Source organism: Barbus barbus (assembly GCF_936440315.1).
Source record: "Barbus barbus genome assembly, chromosome: 16".
NCBI lineage: Eukaryota > Metazoa > Chordata > Actinopteri > Cypriniformes > Cyprinidae > Barbus > Barbus barbus.
In genome coordinates, this window is record NC_136744.1 from 28,011,523 (window position 1) to 28,034,355 (window position 22,833).

General features: G+C 38.2%; 1 protein-coding gene across 8 annotated transcripts in view; it reads right to left on the reverse strand.

Moving 5' to 3' along the window:
- Window positions 1–381: 381 nt before the first annotated feature.
- The window catches only part of LOC306882365 (arginyl-tRNA--protein transferase 1-like), a 77,846-nt gene continuing 55,394 nt past the window's right edge, over window positions 382–22,833 (reverse strand). For all 8 annotated transcript variants that reach the window (XM_079436919.1, XM_079436920.1, XM_079436921.1 and 5 more), the window contains 2 exons: window positions 11,149–11,269; window positions 382–1,288 (listed from right to left, as the gene is read on the reverse strand). In XM_079436919.1, the coding sequence (XP_079293045.1) occupies window positions 1,110–1,288; window positions 11,149–11,269 (300 nt within the window). In that variant the 3' untranslated portion in view covers window positions 382–1,109. The remainder of the gene's footprint in view (window positions 1,289–11,148; window positions 11,270–22,833) is intronic.

Below are 22,833 nucleotides of genomic sequence, written 5' to 3' on the forward strand. Positions count from 1 at the left end.
GGCCATCCAAAGACATAATGAATTGCATCAGATGTCAGGTGACTCCTGCCGAGGTCTCGCTGTTCATTTCGCACGTTCTACAGCTGGCTCTCGCTCTTGGTTCAACACCAAGGCCACCCCAGAGCCAGTTCAGCCGACAAAACACACCGTCCCCGGCCAGACGTGAGTGAGTCAGCTGTCTGAATCAGCATTCACACGTTACTCTGTAGATCTGACCGAAGCGCAGGAACGAGGACTGGAGTTCGGCCCAGAGAATGTCACCTTCAGCTGGACAAGAGGAGATGCTTTAGTGCTCAAACACAAAAAAACCCTGATGCTTCAAATCCCACAAACCGCAACAAATTCAGACCACACCAGCAGATTGTCTCTTTTTTTTTATTTAGTTTGAAACAATACAATAATATTAAAATAAAAGCACTTGAGCTATTACTTCAACGAAAGACAACGCGAGAAAATAAAAATCTGTTCCACAGGAAAATGGATCGATTCAACCCTCCAGCAAAGCCAGTAACTCATCTTTCATCGCATGATGTACAATGTGTCATAGCACCTGCTTTGGATAGTATTAGTCACTTTAGAAGAACAGAAATATCAGGACTTTGGGAAAGCAGTGATCTATGTCACCAAAGGCCAAAGGGTTCAGGGTCACGACGGTCTAGAAATACCCAGCCAAACGGATTCAGATTGGGGGGGGGTTGCCCTATCGCACACCATTTCTTCTTATACGGCTAGTTAAGATGTGATTGGTGAGTTATAAATGGGTAATATTTTGGGAGACACTATGAGATAACACATGCGTGGCTGCGTGTTGCATGTGTGCGAGTGTGATTATTATTGCAAAGCGCTGCTGGCCAGAAAATATAAAAGTAGAGTTCAAAGAGATTACTAAAGACTGGGTGAGTGAAGCAATCCACAGCAGTACAAAAAAAGAACAAAACTGTACACACAGATGAGGAATAGAATTCTGGAAGACGAAAAAAGATGAAAAGCAGACAAATAAACAATCAGGAAGACAATAAACAGACAAGTGTACAAGAGGACAAACTCTTACATGTTTTGAAAGACAGAGAGAGAAAGAGAGACAGATGGTTGTAAGGTATGAAGGGGCTCTAGGCTCGGTAGAGCAGGATTCTCTCTGCACACATCTGGCCCACCAGACTAGCAAACTGCTCCACTTCCTTCTCGTCGCTCAAACCCTTCCGCTTACGAGCGTAGGCCGCATAGGGCATCACTGTCCTCCTGTGGAGCACTAACAACCTGCCCAGTTCCTTCAGCGCGCGAGCATCCCCTACAGAAAGACACAGAGAAAAGAAAAGTTAGACAAACTGAGAAACTAATAGCAATAACAGAGATGTTGCAAATATTAGAATTCTACTTTCTTAGAATCAAATTCAAATTGTAAGGCCCCGTTTACACTAGTGCGTTTTCATTTTAAAATGACGTTTTAGAATGAAAACGATCCTCGTCTACACTACACAACCGAAAAAGCATGTCACATTACCATTCATGATGGTACAACCATAGATATGTACAGGTAGATGACCTATTGTTTAGATGGCGGCATTTATTTGAAATAGAAATCTTTCGTAGCATTCTAAATGTCTTTGAATTTTATACATACTTGCAAAACAAATAATAATAATTCAACAAAGCAAACAAAAAAGCTGTTGAACTGTTGTGTACAGGAAATGCACTTTAGAGTCTAGCCAAACAAAAACCTTACAAGGTCAGAATAAACTTCCAGGTAAGTAACTAAAACTGTGCTTTGACATTTGCACAGGGAAGCACAAAGCACATTTTCACTTTTGCCTAAAAATAAAGCCAAGGAAGGCAGCCATCCAACTAACAAAACTACCTTAATTTTACATCCTTCACTGACACAACATGAAGTCACTGGGTGGAGGGATAAACATCAATGCACGTGGTCTGAACTCAAAGGTTCAAATGAGGGTCAGGTGCAGATTCTAACTCACAATTAGCCAGGTACGATGATGAAAAAGGATCTCTCCGCCCTTAGGCAAAGACACCAGGTCAGTCAGGGTTACTACAGCTTGACCTCAATCGTCACAAACATAGAAGCAGAACCGTTCCAAAACCAGCATCTCAGAGCGGAACAGCCAGAGACGTGTAACAATGACTCCTTCAGTGAAGGAACAGCTTGGTTGGCTCCCATTTGTTTATAGGACTTCACTCCAGCAAGCCAAAATTCAGACACACATTGCGTATTCAGTCAAGAAGCCAACACCTTCCCCCATGAGCTGTAAAAACAGGAATTGCTGAAGAAGAAGAAGAAGAAAAAAAGCAGCAGTCATTTGTGGAAGCCTGAAAATGGCCCTCCAAGACAGCAGGAGGTTGAAATAAAGGTGAAAAAAACCCCACTAAGCCTGGCTGACTAAACTAAAAGAAGAATTACAACGTCAACTCAAATAAACTCACATAGTAGCACTGAGCAACGGCACTATGAAACAAGGCTTTGTCAAGTTACTATTCAAAATTTGGAATGTTTTTGACATTTAAATAAATTCAGAATTTTGACAATATCAAAATTTAGCTTTTTCAGTTCAAGCTCAAATCATAAAGCTTGTGCATTTAGAATGTTGTAATTAATTGGAATTCTGTTTCCTTACATTCAAATTGCAATTCTGCACCTTTTTTGCCACCTCAATTAAAATTCAGAAACTTGATTTGGAATTTAAAAGGCATTACAAATTCGGTCTTGAATGGCACACAATCACCTGTGCAGGAAACACGGTTACTAAAGCTAAAGAACATACTAAAATACTTTGCAATACAACATACGCAAATACTAAAAACAGAGTAGAACACAAGTGGCGCTAAATCAAATTTTGGCATAAAGTACTGGGAAAATGCTGTAACATTGCACAAACTGACAGAAATACACAAACTATAGGCCACAAGCCTTAAATAGAGCTGGAGGAACATGCGGGAAAATAAACACTGGGATATGCAAAACTCCAGGCCAAGAGTGACAGATGAGAAACAATATATTGCTAGGGAAATTTTTTTTTTTTTTTTTACTGAAAGTTATGATTGTTATTAACAGATCTGACACTCGGACTCTGTGAAGTGCCTCATCTGGAAGCCAGCTGACAGAGATTTCATGTGGATGCTGGGTAATGTAAATTAGCCCTCATCATTTCTCACACACAGGGGGTATGATTTAATTTTCACTGTTTCCCTGTAATATAACCAGTAAAACTCATCCGCCACACAGACACTGGTCAAACTTGGCTTCGGGTTTTGTGGGAGATTGAGGGAATTAAAAAAGTGGAGACTGGGGGGTGGAAAAGAGAAATGAAATATAAAACTACAGTAACCACAATGTTCTCTCATTTTAATACAAAAATAAAAGAGCAAACACTGACCAGCATATTTTGTGTTTTTACAGTTCTTCCAGATCACACCATTTGACCAGAACCACAGTATTTAACCAGCATAAACCAGCTTGAACTAGTAGGGAAAGCCACCCTGATCTTTTAAGGAGAAGTTGGGGGAAAAAAATAAAATAAAAAAGGAAACAAGATGTATTAGATGCACTCTGTACTTTTGGCACACTGTGGTCACAGAAAGTATTTGAACACTTATTCAATGCTAAAAAGTGTCTGAATTTCATTACATATGCAATATATAAAATCAAATGACACCTGCAAACAAGACAACAACCACAATAAGTCACAATATTTTGTCTTCATTTTCAACAGTACATCTATTGTTTGATTTCAAAATTTACAATCTGTGAAACATTTGTATTGAAAAGTGGATTTTGTTATCTGATGCTGAAGAGGCCTTATAAAAGGTACAAATCTGTATGTTCTGCATCTGATTTGACCTGATCCTGGTCTGTAATGGCCTCTCCAGACTGGAATATGATAGCAGCATGCAGACAGATAAAGCAGGATAAATAGAGTGTGAGGAAGACAGACAGCAAAAGAGTGAGCGAGAGAGAAAAAAATTAAATAAAAGAGAGGTAGCTGGCAGTCCATCACACTACATTCAATAAATTCTGATAAATGAAGAACAGACGAGACCCGTAAACAGCAAGTCCTGGACGTTCTCTCATAACCGTATGAAGCCCCTGCCTACACCCCCCAAACCAAACACTGAGAGCTTTATTATTTCCACTCAAAAAGAAGAAAAAACATTCCCTGGAAAACCCCTTTAGGCGCTCAATGCTCAGCTTCTGTCCCAGTAAGTTACCGCACTTACCCTGTTAGAGGAAAACGAAAGCTTACTTTATACTTTTATACAACACATCTTCATTTATTCATCCACTGACACTTTTTTTTGCTTGAAAACAGTAGTTCCTGGAATTAAATAAGCTTTGAGCTTAAAATTCAAGTCAATCCAAAATTCTAAATCAGCACAAATCTGACACCTTGAATACAGAACTGAGGACCATGGTCCTCTGGGATAAACATGTTGCGTCATACATTAGCACTTTAAAGAGACAACCCAAGTGAATGCATCTAAAATGCAAGAGAACATGTGCTCAGCATGGTATTATGCAACTCAAGTGGGCATATTTTATTAGGGGATCATTTACCCTTAAATGAGACTATAGCAAAAGAAACTGTATTTTACTCACATTATGAATTAAATATCAGGTATTGCAAAACAGAGACAATAAACAGCAAATTCTTATTGTTTTCTTCACAAGCTGCATGCAAAAATAAACAGCACGATACGAGTAGTCTGATTTGTGAATGAATGACTCTTATGAGTGATTCTTTTAATGAATCACAAATCTAAAACAGTCTAATGAATATATTATATAACCAACAGATTCAAATTTTGATGTCATGACATTATGTACATTATACATCATATTCAGCAAATAAAAAAGACCTTGACTCATTTAAGGAGAGAGTAAAAGAAAACGGTGTTGAGATATCAAACAGCAATATACAATTCAGAATAAAAGCTTTTAGCTGCTCAATTAAGCATGACAATAACACTGTACAGAGCCGTCATGACAGTTGGGCTCTTTTCATTCAGACAATCCAAACATCCGCTCTGTATATAAACACACTCCTTCCCCCGACCCATTCATCCATCCTCTAACTTGATTAACACTCCCGTCAAGTGGCATCAAGCTCTCTCAATCAGTCGCGCCGGAGGTTTACTGACACGCTGTTTCAGGGCCAGATCTGTCCTGGGGTCAAAGGTGATCGATCGAACTTTCTCTGGAATGAGAGCGATGGCTGACCAAAGAGGTTTCGGACACCCCGGCACGCTCCTCGAAGAGGAGGAGGAGGTCTGGAGCAACTACAGAAGCTTCCTACAGAAACACATGTTTGCGACATACTAAAATTATTTATTAGAACTTTTCTGTGCATGTGTTCACCAATGGTCAAAAGTTTGGAATAATTAAGATTAAGTGTAAATTTTTTAAATAATAATAAAAATATATTATTGAGAAATGTTTTGCAATTTAAAATAAGTGTTTTCTATTTGAATGTATTTTAAAATGCAATTTATTTCTGTGATCAAAGCTGAATTTTCAGCATAATTTCTCCAGTCTTCAGTGTCACATGATCCTTCAGAAATCATCCTAATATACTGATTTGCTGCTTAAGAAACATTTTTATTGTCAGTGTTGATAACAATTAGTCGTGATCAAATAAATGCAGCCATGAAATTCTTTCAAAAATCTAATTTATTCAAAACTTTTGGCCAGTAATGTAACTCTAACTACACATTATGATATAAATATCCATTCATCCAGCAACCGCTCTGACAGATTCAGCAAGTCATTTGTTAGACTGATTCAAACTGATAACTTTGTGTGTTGGCAGCAAATACAACACAATAAAATTGTGTTTATTTTTCTCATCACATTTAATTCAAACTCCAAACTCACAAATCAGATGAATTATAGTTTATTTTGCCATGGCGCTGTAAATTCAGCCCAGACCGTCAGTCCTAAAGATTAAATATGAAAAACAAATCAGAGCAGGGTAAACAAAGCCAAATAAAATCAAGAGTTTCACAACAATTTTGTGGAGTTCATGTACACTCATCACATAAACACAATTATTCTGACCTGAATCCTGTCGGTCAGAAGCTCACAAGGTCAGTATGATACTCTGTCACTGGCCTGGTCCACTCCACATAAGCTCTTGATAAACAGATCCAGACAAACACAATACAGACTCACAGCCAGATTTACCTTATCAGGAGGTAACCCCATGATTGTAGAGTTCAAGCAGTATGGGAGTAAACATACTCCACAGACACTTCAATAAAGTGAGCTTCACCCTCTGCATGGATCATTCGCTGCCCTGACTCTGTACGGTTTTCTCCAATCACAGAGGCCCCTGACAGAATGTTTTTGTTTCAACTCTGAACTCACACAAAATTCAATCAATCATTGTTCAATGTTGGTTGAAGACCGCAGAGGATGAAAGATTTGTTAGATCAGGACAAATACCTTATGTCAGATAGACCAGCAGTACTATACCACATATCACAGCTAGAACAAGAGCTAGTCTGAACCGCTAACAAACTGTGTGTTTTTGGGTTATATTTACACTGCTTTGCATAGATGATAATGAAAAAATAAATTAACAGTTGATGGAAATGCAAATTCATTAAAATCATTAAACAAGACTTTTAAAATTAAAAAGTTGTTTAAAATCATTTCAAGTGTTATGATACATATTAGAACTCATGTGTGGTGCGCCAATGACATCAAACCTGGCGTGTCACAATGCAAATGCAGAAATGAGATTTAAAGGAACACTCCACTTTTGATATTACGCAGCGCCTGGCGGAAAATGAAAAGTTGCGATTTTCTAGGCCTCTATGGCTAGGAACTATACTCTCATTCCGGCGTAATAATCAAGGAACTTTGCTGCCATACCACGGGTGCAGCAGGCGCAATGATATTACGCAGTGTCTGAAAGTAGTCCCCAGCTATATCATTACTAGTTACCTAGCTGGGGACTACTTTTCATTTTCCGTCAGTCGTAGTACACGATGTAACTACATAAGAGTCAAGTTTTAAATAAGAAAAATATCTAAACTCTTTGGTCATTTTTGAGCGAGATGCTAACGGTCTAATCCGATTCAATGATCTATGCTAAGCTAAGCTAAAAGTGCTACCGCCAGACCCGGAGATTCGGAAACAGTAAAACTCAACGGTTTAATTCTTGGGGAGTTGGAAAATGAGCCTATTTCCAAAAAAAGTGTTCCTTTAAAGGGATACTCCACTCAAAAAATTAAATTGTGTCATCATTTAATTACTATTATGTCATTCCAAAAAAATTTTCCAGAAGGGAAAGTAAATATGACTTGACTGTATGACTTTCTTTGCGGAAACATACACATTTATTTTGAAAAACCCTGGAAACCAAACTTTGGAGCCCAATGACTTCCACTGTACAGACAAAAACACTGAAACATTTCTTAAAATGTATCCCTTTTATGTTCAACTGAAGAAATTAAGTGACACATTTGGAAAGACATTAAAAAAGTATCATGTACTTCACAGTTTTTGATGGAGGGCACAGAGTTTATAAAAGCCATTTCTACAGTCGGTTCCTGATGCGGCTCCGATGTGGCTTCCACAGAATCCAAACATCGACCTTGTAACCAACAGTCAGACCGCTGGCCTTGAGCTCTGCTGAGAAACAGGCCTGAAATAGTTGGTCTGTCTGGCCAAGAACAACAGGTCATGTAGGACTGGCGGCACCACAAGAACGATTTAAAAACACGGGGAAACGAAGGCCCGCGTCTGGTTGCCAGTCAGCGCAGAGCTAGATCAAACAAGACCAAGGGCCTCCCAAGATCTGCAATCTAAACCAGTCCGAAATGTGTGAGAAGCCATGAGGATTACGATGAGGTCATTCTCATTGCCATCATTCTCAAAAAAATTAAAAAGATCAATTATTGACTTGAGAATATTTCCTATCCGTACCCTTTGCAGTTTTGACTTTGAACCAGGCACGATGTGATTAATTCTCTCTCGTCTATGTTAATCTTCGTTTTGTCCTAACCAGCTACACTACAACAAGCAACACAATATTTTATTGGTTGCTCGATTCTGGAGCCCCACCCAGTGAATCTGATTGGTCCAAAACACTGCTTCATGTAACTTAAGTCATGTTATACGCCATAAAATCAGATTGTACTTAGGCCCTGATTACAATACAACACACAGGCTTGATTGAAATAAAATATGGTGTCTGCTCCTTTTAACACCTGATTGGCTGCAATTTGAATGCTTCACAAAACATTTAATTTTCAATAAGAACATATTACTTGATTTTGGACACTTGTTGCATCGTGTCTTGTTAGGAAACTGTGTAATGCCATATTCAGCTGACACGTTACTTCAAATAGAAACAGTATTAGTCACTTATACAACACTTCCATGAGGATCATAGAGATTTGACACGCTCTTCATCAATGGCTTCAGAGACTAGTTCAAATGGCTGACCGTGAGCGTAATCTCTCCTTGACCCTTACCTCAACCCTGCTCCCCGAGCGCTCCATTTAACATCCAAACGCTCAGCTAGAACTTAAATATTTACACACAAGAAAAGTACAGGCACACGTACGCTTGCCCCAGTATGTTTACAGGGCTCAAAGGGTCAAATAAAAAGAAAACACACATTTTACATACAGTTCATAGTGGCCAGGGGTTGCAGGGCACCAAAATGTAAAATGTGAAAAATAAAATCACTGAAAAATTGGGTATAAAATCAATCAAAAAGGGGAAAAATCAGTTTATTTGCACAAAGCTATAAGATGACTGATCATGTGGTACTGAAGATTGGACTAATGATGCTGAAAATTTAGCATTGCATCACAGGAATAAATTACATTTTAACATAAATTCAAGTTGAGACCAGTTATTTAAAATTGTAATACCTCACAATATTTTAAAGTTTTTACTGTATTTTTGATCAAATAAATGCAGCCTTGGTGAGCATAAGATATGTATTTCAAAAACATTTACCACAAACCTTTGAATGGCAGTGTATATGTAAAAAAGCAACATGATGAGTAAATAATGACAGATTGTTCTGAAATATTTTGTGTAACTGATTTAAATGTATTAAAATGAGTTGTGCTGCAAGATATAAATAATCTGAATAATCAATATTTCACAAACAAACCTCTTCTGTGAACACAGGTGGGGAATGTGTAGAGCTTTGTGAATGATGGCCGTTTCTGAGAAAACCTTTTTATAGGCTTGATCATGAGGCACTAAACACACTATATACATCAGTTATTACATGTACTATTCAAGTAAAAAATACCTTTATAATCTTTCGTGAAAATGTTTTAAGATGCTCTGCCTCTGCACTGGCTTTGCTTTTCCCTCATACTTTTCAATCTCTCTGACATTCTGGTATGTAACGCCCTCTTTTCACCATCAAAACATATTGATTAAACACTGTAAACAGTCAAAACTACACAGATACCTAGACATACTACCAATCAAAATTTTGGAGACACTTAACTGAATTTGCTTCTTTTAGATCAGATTTCAAATGGATGGAGTGTTTACAGTGTGAAAAAAAAAAAAAAAGGAATTATATTTTGCTTATAGAAAATAAATCCTATTTTAGGCTTAGAGAAGATATAACAATTATATAAATTATATATAAAATTAATAAAATACTTTAATTTATTGTTATTTCTATTATTACAAATTGTCAAGATGAAATTATCTAAAAAAAATTCAAAGAACAACAATAATGCTTATTCTAGTTTTAAAATAGAACATTAATAATAATAATACATTTTTAAAAATTAAGCACAATTCGTTTTTCATATAGATAATGAAAGAAACACCATTAACAAATGTCCAGCATACATGGATGTATTTTCATGAAGCTGGCTGATAAAAATCCCTATGTGTAGTTCAAATATAAAGTTAGGTCTCTACATAATCTCATACTTTCTTTTGTGTCATTTCATAGTTTCCATGACTTTACTATTATTCTAAAATGTGAAAAACAGCAATAGTAAAGGCGTGTCCAAACATTTGACTGCTGTAGTGTACAAAAATGAAAAATCAGAGAAAAAGAAGAGGAGCTCTTTTATTCATCAGCGCCTCTCCCTCCCTCTTTGGTCCAGGCATGGCGTCTGCTTGTCGGTCCTGATATTATTACTACCATTATTATTATTATTATCGTCATCAAGCCCACAGTTCTGGGCCGTGACCACAGCACTGACCCCGCTTGACTGCCGCTGCAGAATCCTGGACGCTCTCCATGCCTGGATCCAGTCCTGTTATTTCAACACACGTTCTGCAGGACCAATGCACCCCTCCTTTCGTTCACAGAACTGAGATCTATAAACACAGTTGACGGTTTGCAAATTGAGCTCCAACGAAATGGCATCCGAGGAGCAAGTTTGCCAAATGGCTACCGTTATTAAGTTGACACAAATGACGTATATTGCGTAATTAGCGTCATGGGAAATGCTGTTACATATTGATTTTACAGTTGGCCCCTACCGACTCCACCGAAGTGTCAAACTGATTAGTAAGTCCAAGACGTGGTCAAATGGAGTGGTTCCCGAAATCCACTAGCGATGATGGATCTCCATCGGATTTCACTCGTTCTGACCCGGAGTACAATAACCCGCTGCAATTTTGACACTAAACAGACTGCATTTGATAAGCCCAGTCAGCTGTGTTAGGGGAAGGTTGGCTGAACCTACAACTTTGTCGGGAGGTCCTGTCAGATTGGCTCTGGAAAAGGGAAGAGCTGCCAATGTGTTTGAGTATTTACAAGTTCAACTACAGGATCTTTTTGAACATGTGCAATAGAAAAGGTGACGTAGTGGATGAATCTCACAATGTTTAAAAAAAATTATCAGGGTAAAATTTCAATCTAAATCAATTATGTTAAATAAAGAGAAAACAACAGATGAGTCACAGTAATTACAATTAGCTGAGAAAATGTGCTTAACTGTCATTAAAAAGGCAAAAACAGCATTAAATAACAATAATAAAAAAAAAATATAATTACAAAAATATATATTTTTTAAACATTGTAATTTATGCAAGTTATTTGAGGGTGCGAAAAGTGACCTAGACATTTTTTTGTGAGATGCACCATAATAGTGGATTTGCTTTGTTCTGGGTTTACAATCCCATTGAAGGCTCACCTGCTTGGGCGTTCTCATTGAGACGAGAGTAAGCAGAGATATCAAGGCGGGGAATGCATCTCTCGATGGGCACCCAAGTGTACGTTTCAGGGCACAGGAGGTCTGAAGGCTGGTACTGTCCCTACGAATGCAAAAACAAGAAGTAGTAATATTTGGTTAGTGTATTGATATGTCAAATTCTGTAGATTTTCTGCAAAACCAGGAGAAAAAAATGAGGGGATAAGCAGATGGCCTCCTGGGCCTTGAGTTGGGGCTGCTGATAGTCATACAGAGCCAAACAAATACACACCGAATACATGACTGCAGTGTAAACAAGCAAACGCCTCAGTGTAGATCTCTGCATCGCTTCAAACGCGGCTGAGCTGTTTCTGGCCAAGGCAAAAGTTCAGTGTCACGCTGCACGTACGGACACGCACCCACATGCTAAAGCCCGCACAGATTATGTGGGTTTAGTTCAACGAGAAGCAGCCTTGTTAAAGTCCCACCATTACTGGCAGGATCCGTCTGTCATTATTCTGCAGTGGAAACTATGTGTCCTGTTTTTACAAGATGGACAACATGGGAACGAGGGACCCTGTGGAATGTGTAAATAAAAGGCATTTTGTGGGGCGGCAATATGTTGGGTGAGCAATGAGGGAAAGGTTTTCACACCCGTGTTCATCACTCTGTCATCAGCGGAGAGCCCTAGAGAGTGAGGTGACTTATTCAGAGCGGGCTGATGACAAGCAAGCGAGGGTCACTGGATTTGAAGCAAGAGAATTTGTTTGAGTTTTAGTGTCTGCAGACCGACGTATGCACATGTGTACAAAATTAAAGAAAAGAGAATAAAGCAAGCTCCAATAATGCACAATACAAACATAAATACTGCAAAAGGGCATGGGATTTTAACACACACACAAAAAAAAAATTCAACATGAGTACAAAAAAAAAAATTTTTTTTTCTGTTTTAAATAAAGGAGAGAGCTATGCAGTTATGTGGAGGTTAGTCAATCGTAAAGCTCTTTTATAGAAAATTCTTAAAGGTACAGTAGCAAAAAGAGTTTAAGTGCTGTAAGGGTCAAAGAGAGGATGGATAATGGTCATGCAATGCTAAATCATAACTGTTCTGGTGCGAGAAACCTTGACTAACGTTACAATGGACTTCAGGGGAAAGGAATAAAATGCTACAAAAGTGCAAAATATGACCCCTTTAAAGTGAAGGATGTGCTACAGATATTCGGATATGCTCAAGTTAAACGTCACACTCCACAGCCCTTAAATGTGCAGCTTGCGATCATGCTCTAGAAAGGAATCTTGGCTGCTGGTAAATGCAAGAGCCTGTAAAGAGATTTTGCAAAGATGCAACTTCCATTCTTGGGGAAACCAGGAAGTAACCAGAGCAAACAGATGATACATTCAACAAGCCAAACTAAAAACAAGAGAAACAGTCCAAAAAGTGTTGATATTTTGTTCTTGATCTTTAGCCAATTAAATAAAAGCATCAAAGAAAGAAAGTTCTCTCTTTTTAAAAATAAATAAATAAAATGAAACAAAATAAATAAAAACGAAATAAACAGAAAAAAAGTATTAATCTTATTAATCAACTAAACTGCAGGATAACATGTTTTTCTTGATCATCAGCCAATTAAATTAAATGAAAAAAGCAAAAATAAAATAAATAGAAAATAAAAAAGAATAAAACAATAAAACATTTATTTATTAATAAACCAGATTGCAGGATAAAATAAAATTCAATTAAAAGCTCCATAGACTTTATTGCAGATTTTATAACTGCTAAAATTATTATTGTTAATAGTAAAACAGTCGTTGGTTATAGAGCTATTGGTCATTGCTGGTGAACTGTTCTAAATCTAAAATATGATGAATTCAGATTACGTAATTATTAATTTATTTAACCTGTAATAAATTCTGCAAATGGAAACAGTTGCACAACCCGAACTCCGGAAATGTTGGGACTTTTTTAAATTTGAATAAAATGAAAAATAAAAGAATTTCAAATCACATGAGCCAATGTTTTATTCACTATAGAACATAGATAACAAATGTTTAAACTGAGAAATTTTAAAATTTTATGCACAAATTTCAAATTCGATGCCTGCTACAGGTCTCAAAATAGTTGGGACGGGGGCATGTTTACCACGGTGTAGCATCTCCTCTTCTTTTCAAAACAGTTTGAAGACGTCTGGGCATCGAGGTTATACGTTGCTGGAGTTTTGGTGTTGGAATTTGGTCCCATTCTTGCTTGATATATGTTTCCAGCTGCTGAAGAGTTTGTGGTCATTTTTTCATTTAATGATGCTCACCATAGGTGAAAGATCTGGACTGCAGGCAGGCCAATTCAGCACCCGGACTCTTCTACTACGAAGCCATGCTGTTGTAATAGCTGCAGTATGTGGTTCTGCATTGTCCTGCTGAAATAGACGTCGTTTGGAGGGGAGCATATGTTGCTCTAAAACCTTTATATACCTTTCAGCATTCATAGTGCCTTCCAAAACATGCAAGCTGCCCATACCGTATGCACTTATGCACCCCCATACCATCAGAGATGCTGGCTTTTGAACTGAACGCCGATAACATGCTGAAAGGTCTCCCTCCTCTTTAGCCCGGAGGACACGGTGTCCATGATTTCCAACAAGAATGTCAAATTTGGACTCGTCTGACCATAGAACATTTTTCCTCTTTGAAACAGTCCATTTTAAATGAGCCTTGGCCCACAGGACACGACAGCGCTTCTGGACCATGTTCACATATGGCTTCCTTTTTGCATGATAGAGCTTTAGCTGGCATCTGTAGATGGCACAGCAGATTGTGTTTACCGACAGTGGTTTCTGGAAGTATTCCTGGGCCCATTTAGTAATGTCAATGGCAGAATCATGCCGATGAGTGATGCTGTGTTGTCTGAGGGCCTGAAGACCACGGGCATCCAACAAAGGTTGAGGAATGTTGTTTTTAAAGTATTTCACAATCTTTTTGCGCATTCTTTCACAGATTGGAGAGCCTCTGCCCATCTCTACTTCTGAGAGACTCTGCCTCTGTAAGAGATCCCTTTTATAGCTAATCATGTTACAGACCTGATGTCAATTAACTTGATTAGTTGCTAGATGTTCTCCCAGCTGAATCTTTTCAAAATTTCTTGTTTTTTTTTCAGCCCTTTGTTGCCCCCGTGCCAACTTTTTTGAGATGTGTAGTGTGATTTGAAAGTCTTTTAGTTTTCATTTTATTCAAATTTAAAAAACGTCCTAACATTTGTAAATGAACTACTAACGCCCAACTGCAAGGGAACACAGATGCAGAGGGTGGAAGAAAGAAGCGTGCAATAAGGGGCTGATGTCAGTAAATGCCCTCTGGACATGCTTGCTGCCATCAATGAGGGACTCGCTGCCTGTTCTAACAGGTCTAAGCCACTGAGATACAAACCTTTTCTGGGAACACGATGGGGAGTAACGATTCTCGGACACTTTTGACAACCGTACTACTAGAATAGTAGGAGCAGATAAACATCACTTATTTTCTGGTGGACAGCCAAAGTTTGTTAGCATACGGATGACTGAATGATTCAGTTCCTTAATTTAATTTAGGAAACAACAAAAACATTTCCCTAATCTCTGTTCTAAATGTGTATTTTAATGCAACTCTAAATGCAAATTCAGAATGAATATATATGTTGGTTCATGTTGACCCCATTTGGGAATCTTTTTGACTAACTCATTAAAAAAAAAATCACATCATAAGAATCACTGTAGACCGAGTTAGGCTACACTGCTCACAATATATGTTTGTTTTTGAGTTCAGCTAGTAAGAACAATAGAGACACGTAACATGCAATAGAAAAATGTGTCTTGGCTTTGTTTCATAATACATGCGATACCTCATCATGATTCAGACTGTAAGCTCACATTTCTGGAAAAACATTTATTTTGCCGTAGAAACGCGGTGCAGGAAACACTGTAGTTAGCACATACTTACAGAAGCCTGTGATCTCGGCGGAGTCAGAGCGGTTCATGCAGAAGACACTTGGATAAAGGTTGTCAAAGAGTTAAGACGAAAGAGAGAGATGGAGTCTGGCTGGTCATTATCTCTGCGTCTGTTCCACTTCCCTGACGGCTCTGTTGGCCACACGTCTCAAGACTGAGCTCACCGCTGCACCGCTGCGGCCTTCTCTCCTCATAACCTGTCCCCAAATCGCTCTCGTAAGATTCAGTGTTTGCACACAAGTGCTACATCTAAAGAGCACCATTTCAAACAACACACCAAAGTTTAACCATCTCCTTGCTTTTAAAATTAGCCATGGGTTTTTAAAAAAAATTAAATGATTGCGTGTCCAATTTCAAGTTCTAGTTCCTTAATGGCTCTGCATGTTTGCATTTCATGTGTCTAGCAACTTGCTTTGAGATCTCTATTGACTAAGATTTAGTCATGAGATTCTGTCCCTCTTTTCCTCAAACCTCAAACTTTTGAACGAGAAGAAAAAATAAGATTATTTTTTTTATTTTATTTTATTTTTTTAAATCACACAGTGTTGGACTGACATGAGTGTGAGAAAATAAATGCCAAATTTCATTTTGGGGGGAACTATTCATCAAAACATGACAACTCGCAGAAAAACTGAATCCAAAGTATGAGCATCACAGCTACACTCCTGCGTATACTGTATACATTTACACAGATGGGAAATACTGAATTACGCTTTGAGCATTGAAAGAAATAAAACATGCTCATCATGACAACACCTCTGATGCTTTTATTGCACATTTTATTAAGATATTGTGTCCGCATCTGTGGAACAATGCAGATGTTCCATAAACCACTAACAGAACTGAACATGAAAATCATTGGGTTTCCAAACTTATTTAAATCCATTCCTGCTATCTCCTGGTAACCTGATCTGGCTGACGCCTGTATCTAAAATGATAGCAGAGGGTATCATGAAGACAAAAAAACAACTAAAAAAGCCAAACGAGCAAAAGCTAACAATGTGGTGCATATTTTTTTCCCTTCGCATCCATAAATCCATCAGTTCCGCTAGCTCAGCACAGCGCTATCAGAGGAGGACGTGACAGCACAGGCTGAAGGCCAGGTAAGGGGAAAAAAATCAGCAAGAAACGACATGCTCTCTGTCCCACTCTTTCCAGCTGATCTAAAGCCACTTTTGTCTTCTGCTGAGGCAGGATGTGGTTAAGAGTCTGAGGGTAAGAACTGTGATCCAACATCAGTTCATAAGCGCAGAGGGGGGAAAAAAAGTGAAGTGAGCTATGACGGCTGAAAGGACAAATTGAAACCAGTTTAATCCGTGTGTTTCTGTCTGCAGTTCTCGCTCCCCCGTGTTTGTTTAAAAGAATGGCACGACGAACACAGCGCCATCCGTCTTCAAGTGCTCCTGCCAACCTGCTTTCACACGACAATGAAGGTAATGTTGACAGACAGCCCGCACTCGCTAAGGCTCATTGACATCACCATAGTGAGGAATACAGAGCATAAAGAAAAGAAGAACTGTTTGAGAAGCACCTTTCGTCATATCGCATGAATAGCTGTTTAAAGAAAATACAAAATAATAAATCAGAGATAAAATCAGAAAGCTCCAAAAACACACACATAGATGTGGCAATGACAGATGCAACATCACGGATGACTGGTTTAGATAAAAACTAATCAAGCTGAAGAAGAAACACGGATATGCAGGTATGTTTTAGTTTAATTTGATATCAATGACTCCAATTTCATAAATCTCTAAATCTCTGTATTGGTCCAATTAGGTTTAAATTAGAAACAGATAACAGTGTTTTTTCCACATTAAAAGTCGTTTATCCATTTTTACTGTATATTATAATGTTTTGATGGGACTATTTGTAATCACTGTCTTAAAACTTCTATACTTGTGCACCGTTTGTTTATTTTACTGTGAAGGTCTCATTGCTCAAGATATGCTATTATATATTCCAATTTAATTTTGGGACCAATTCTCTCTATTAACTAGCTGCTTATTAGCATGCATATTTCTAAAATATTGGCTGATTATCAGCACTTATAAAGCACATATTAATGCCTTATTCTCCATGACCATATTTTAGATCCCTTAATCCAACCCACACCTAAATTTAACAACTACCTTACTAAGAGCAAATTAGGAGTTAACTGAGGCAAGTTGTAGTTAATAATTAGTTAATAGTCAGAATTGGTCCCCAAACTAAAATGTAACCCAAATTTTGATTTGATTTTGAATTAAGTAAGCAAAAAGGATGCACAGCGTATCATTTAAATTTATGAAAGAATTAAAATAACCTAAAATGAATACAAAAGTATAATGTTCAACTAAAGGAATGTCTGTTACAGATAAAACATATTTTGAAAGTCAAGTTGGTATTTCAACTGCATTCATAGTAAAGCTCCAAACAAACAAAAATGATTTCTTTAAAATATATTTTAAAAAAAATACAAAAAATCAAACCAACCCAAAAACAAAAAGTATGGTGTTTAAATATGGCCACCAAACATAAAAATAATTATCCACTATTTGTGTAGTCCGTATTTTTTATCCTCAGGTTAATCTACTGTACAGGTTGAATGCACAAAAGATATTACATGAACTGAAAACATTAACTGTAATATAAAACACAAGGCTGACAGTATATGAGAGGAAAGTAAAGTCCTGAAGAAATGCTTCATTTTCAGTTGCTCTAAAACCTCCATCCCTCTGGCTGGGGCGCGCCGCGGGGTCTATACCTGAGATTTATTAGAAAAGCAATTAATCAGGGGCATAAATCCTCGACTTCACTGCTGGCTAGGAATCTCTGTGAAAGACAACACCTCAACTCTCTCTGCGAAGAGTGAAGACGTCTACACAAGCTGATCTGGGAGAGCAATCCTTACCTGAATGTCAACTATGACCTGCAGAAAACAATGCAAGAATGGTTAAGTTAGTCTACACTAACTGCTTTTCTACATCTGCAATCTAACAACTCTCTATACCAAAACATTTTAATGTTATTATCTCAAAGTTTGAATTCTAGTCAAACCAAAAAAATGAAGAATTCATTATTGAGGTCATGGGCATACTTGCAAATTTTATAACTGTAGAACAATTAGCCATTCTTTTCTAAATCTGTGGAATTTGTCACTGTCACTTACAAGATGCAGCTGAACCCTCAGATCCAGATCATAACAACAAACTGGGTCTTAAAGGCCATCATGGGCCACAAAGGGAACCCAAACCCTCCCACTGCGAGCCGAGGGGGTCTAAATAGAGCAGGGTTTCGGCTTTTCACCATTCACTATGATTTCATGCACATCTGGGGCCTATTTCCTCTGCAGAGGTCCATTTCATTTTTAAGAAGTACTCATAGGCACCTACAGGCTGAAAAGACTCCATGAGAGAAACTAGATATTTAGACTTTCTGAAGACAACGTGAGTGGTATTAGACCATGCAAAAGTCACACATGCTAGGGTGTCTGAACAAACCTCTAACCCTGAGTATGAGCAATAGTAACAGTGGTGCACATAGTAAAACACACAACTGTGTGCACTGCAGTCATGAATTCCAACTGCAACCTGTCTAAACATTTACCATGCTGTCCACATTCCCTCCTGCTCCATACAGTCCCGAACAATGCCTGGCCTATCCCTTCTGACATAACGGCAAACACACACAGGAACAAGGACAGGTCTGTGCATTGACAGACACAAGTGCACACTTGCTTTCACCCACTGCTATCTTATCTTGGCTTTGAGACACACACAAAGAGCAAACACAGTTGCCATGTTGTGCCTATTGTTTAAATTAGAGGTTACACACACAGACGAGAACAGAAGAAATAGAGGCACAAAGTGCTAAAGAGGCGGAATTCAGATCAGGTGTCAAACGCCGTGGTCAGAAACACGGTCTACATGAGTATGCAAACACAAACCTGTGGTTTTGCATTACAGCCAAAGAGGGCGATAGAGTTGCTTTCAAATGTCTGTGCAATTAAACCATGCCTTATTACTGAGGTATATGTTATAAACATATACCTTTAGTGCTTTAGTGCCTCTTGTATTGAGAAAGCAATGCACACTTGCATGTTTTAGTCACTTCAGAACATAAAGTGAGAAAATCTTGCGAGTTAGAAGCGTAAGGAATGTTCCAGTCATAACGTGCCAATATTTACCACTAGAGAGTATAGTGCTGTGAAAATGAGTCGGTTCCACTGTCTTGAAGTCAGTGGGTTTTCTGAATGTGTTTTTGGTTAAATGTCTGAAACAAGGTCTGTGGTAAACAAGCTCAAGATATTTTCACATTTCATTCTATGACTTAAAATACATCAGTAACACCCTACTTGTGATTTTTACATTTTTATGTGTCTAAACAGGAGAACAAGAGGCTAAATTGGACTGCAGAGGTTGTCATGGACATTAAACATCACAACAAACAGGAAAACTCCTCAACTCACTAAACTCTTAATAATAAAGGTTTCTTATTGGCATCTATGGTTCTATGAAGAACCTTTAACATCTATGGATCATTTGCATTGGACCAAAAGGTTCTTTGTAGAGGAAAAAGGTTCTTCAGATTATTAAAACGTTCTTAACTCTAAATCAAAAATTATTTTTTATCAAAACCCCATTTTGGCACTTACTTTGGTGCCTATTTTTAAAGTGTAGACCTTTTCGAAGCCTCATGCTCTTGTAAAATATTCCAACTCAAACTTTGCAGCTTGTAGATTTTAAATAAACCTTAAAGATTTATTGGAAGCTTAGTGATAGTGACACTGAAGTCATGTGACTGGCTTCAAAATTTGTGAAGATTATCTTGATTAACAAAGCTTGTAGGAATCATAAACTTTAAATGGTCACAGAACTTGTTTTCTGCAATAATCCAAAAATCCTACTGGCTTTTTGTCGAGGGAACCAGGTTGATGCTAACTTTCATGCTTTTTATTCTATTGATTTAGGTTACCTAGCACTAAAAAGGGGGGGGGGGGGGGGGGGGGGGGGGGGGGGCTGACCTGGACTAATGCTGCCCTTCAGGTCAGTTAAACAGCCAGTTCATGTCTACACAAAGAAAACCCTTTTACTTTTCCTCAAACTGACCCTCTAGTCCCTATCTCTGCCTCATCTCCACTTTCTCTGGCGTTCACAAACGCCACACAGATGGCAAGACCGCCCTGTTAGAGCTGACATCAGGGCAGACGTCGCTGAATGACACGTGTAAACACACTCTCGCACAAACAGCGGTCGGACAGGGCTTTGTAAATGAGCAGAGGAGAGGTGCTCTCTGACAGACGTGTGTAAATAAAGATCCCTCCTCCTCCTTACATACTAAACTATGGCATGCATACAGAGTACCACACAGCGGTCCTCAGGAGAGCATCAAACCGCATTCAAAACTCAGATATTTACACAAACCTGCAGTTTAAACACACAAAGTCGGTCGAGTCGTTTCGCCTCACTCGACACATTACCACGGGACAGAATTCAAATAAACACAGCGTCCCGACTGCTAACTAATGCCTCCTCAGACATACACACACAAATACACGCTCACTTGTAGTGTGCCTGGCCGGGCTGTGTATCAGGGGTTCGTGGATGACAGCTTAATGATGGGAAAATATTTTAACAGGATCACGTTTCAGCAGGGCAGCGTTTTACAGGCACAGCCTCCCGAGCCTCGTTTTATCTCTCTATCTCTCCTGGTGTTTATTGGCGGGTGGCTTAAGCGCTGCGGTCTTACAGCCTTAACACTCACCTTCCTTAAGTGCTTTTCACTCCAGACATCTCTGATCCGGCTTACTAGATGAACGCCCAAAAATCAAACTTGTATGGAAATTACCACATTTGTGCCTACAAACACAAATGCAAGAAAGTTTATGATCTGACAGGAATTTGGTGGTAAAAAATTCTGTATATTATTAGTATGAAAAAAAAGATTGTAAACCTAACAAACCATTATAAAACAAAACCAAATTTTTTATTATTATTTGAATGCATTTATTTGAAAAAAAAACACAAAATTGTAATTTTGTGAAATATTATTAGAATTTAAAATAACTGTTTTATACTAAAAAATGTAATTTATTCATCTGATGCAAAGCTGAATTTTCAGTATCATTACTCCAGTCTTCAGCGTCACAGGATCTTTCAGAAATCACTCTAATATGTTGTTTTTCTGCTGCTTCATATTTTTCTTCAAATATTTTCAATGCAAAGTTCAAAACGACAACATTTATAGAAATAGAAATCTTTTGTAATATTATAAATATCATGTTTGATCAATCTTATGGGTCCTGCATAAAGATACTAATTTCCTAAAAAAAAAAAAACAAACACATAAGAAAGTGATAATAAAATTAGCATGTTTAATACAAAACATGTAGGCTACTCCCATGTTTCATTTCAATGCTCCAATTGGAAAAAACAGCCTGTAAGTTTTGTTCGTTCTTTGTTTCATGCTCTATATACCAAGCGTGCTATATGTTATAGGGTCTGGAGGCCCTGTCACCCCAGACAAAGTGGCTGAATCCAAGGCTCTGAAAATAAACCGAGGGCGAGTTAATGGCAAGGCAAACACACTGCTCTGGCAGCTGGGCCACTCTGGCTATTTTCACCCTGACATCAGATCTAAACTCTCATTTTCCAGCCGTGTGACCTTCACACCTCCCTCACCGAACCCCCTTCCCCCTCCATCTATCGTTTCTCTCTTTCATTGCCGAGACTAAATCGTCTGACCCGACCTCTCAACTCTGACCCCGGAGGTCTGCAGTCATGTCAGCGCTGCTGATGGGGGGAGCAGAGGTAAGTGCGCTGAACCAGGGCCTCAATGTAAACACATAAAACAAGTCGCCTTTATTACCACACTGTGTCAACACGCTAAACCAATATCATTAATGTGGGTTATTTATTATTTAGGGATGCACAATATATCTGCAGTCAGGCTTGTTTCAATTATCTGAGAAAACACAACCACTTTCATACTGCCATCTAAATAAGTCAATGTCAGCAAATGCAATATGCATTTTAATGTCTTTCCGGTGCAGTAATGCATTATGTGAACTCTCAACTGTCTCATCGACCCACATCACAGACAGACAAACCAGACAAAGGCCTTCTACTGATGAATTCATGTCACACCAGCATAAACAAGGCTTATTGTGCACTGCAACGCAAAGCACACTGGTTTTATATTACTATAAAATAATATTCAAGTTGGATGGCTTCTAAAAAAGAAAACACTGTCAAAGTGAGCGAAGACCAAAAAGGGAAATATATTAAACACTTGTAAATATTTTAGTAACTAAAACAATATTATTCATGTCATTCTACCCTTGTGCAATACATTTAAAAAGCCTTAAGGGACATCAAAAATGCTACACCTTCACTATGAACTTCTTAAGACTTTCTGAGGTACAGGACAAAACCTTAAGTAAATCAAGAATAAACTAGTCGACCAACTTGTTCCATCCCTAGTCTGGCCAATCTTGGCAATGTAAAGTATCAAAAAAATCTCTTAAAGGGATAGTTCACACAAAAATGAAAATTCTGCCTTCATTTACTCACCCCCAAGTAGTTCCAAACCTGTATGAATGTCTTTGTTCTGCTGAACACAAAGGAAGATATTCTGAAGAATGAGGGAAACAGAGCAGCTCTGGGGCACCATTGACTTCCATAGTATTTTTTTTTTCCTACTATAGAAGTCAATGGTGCCCCAAAACAGC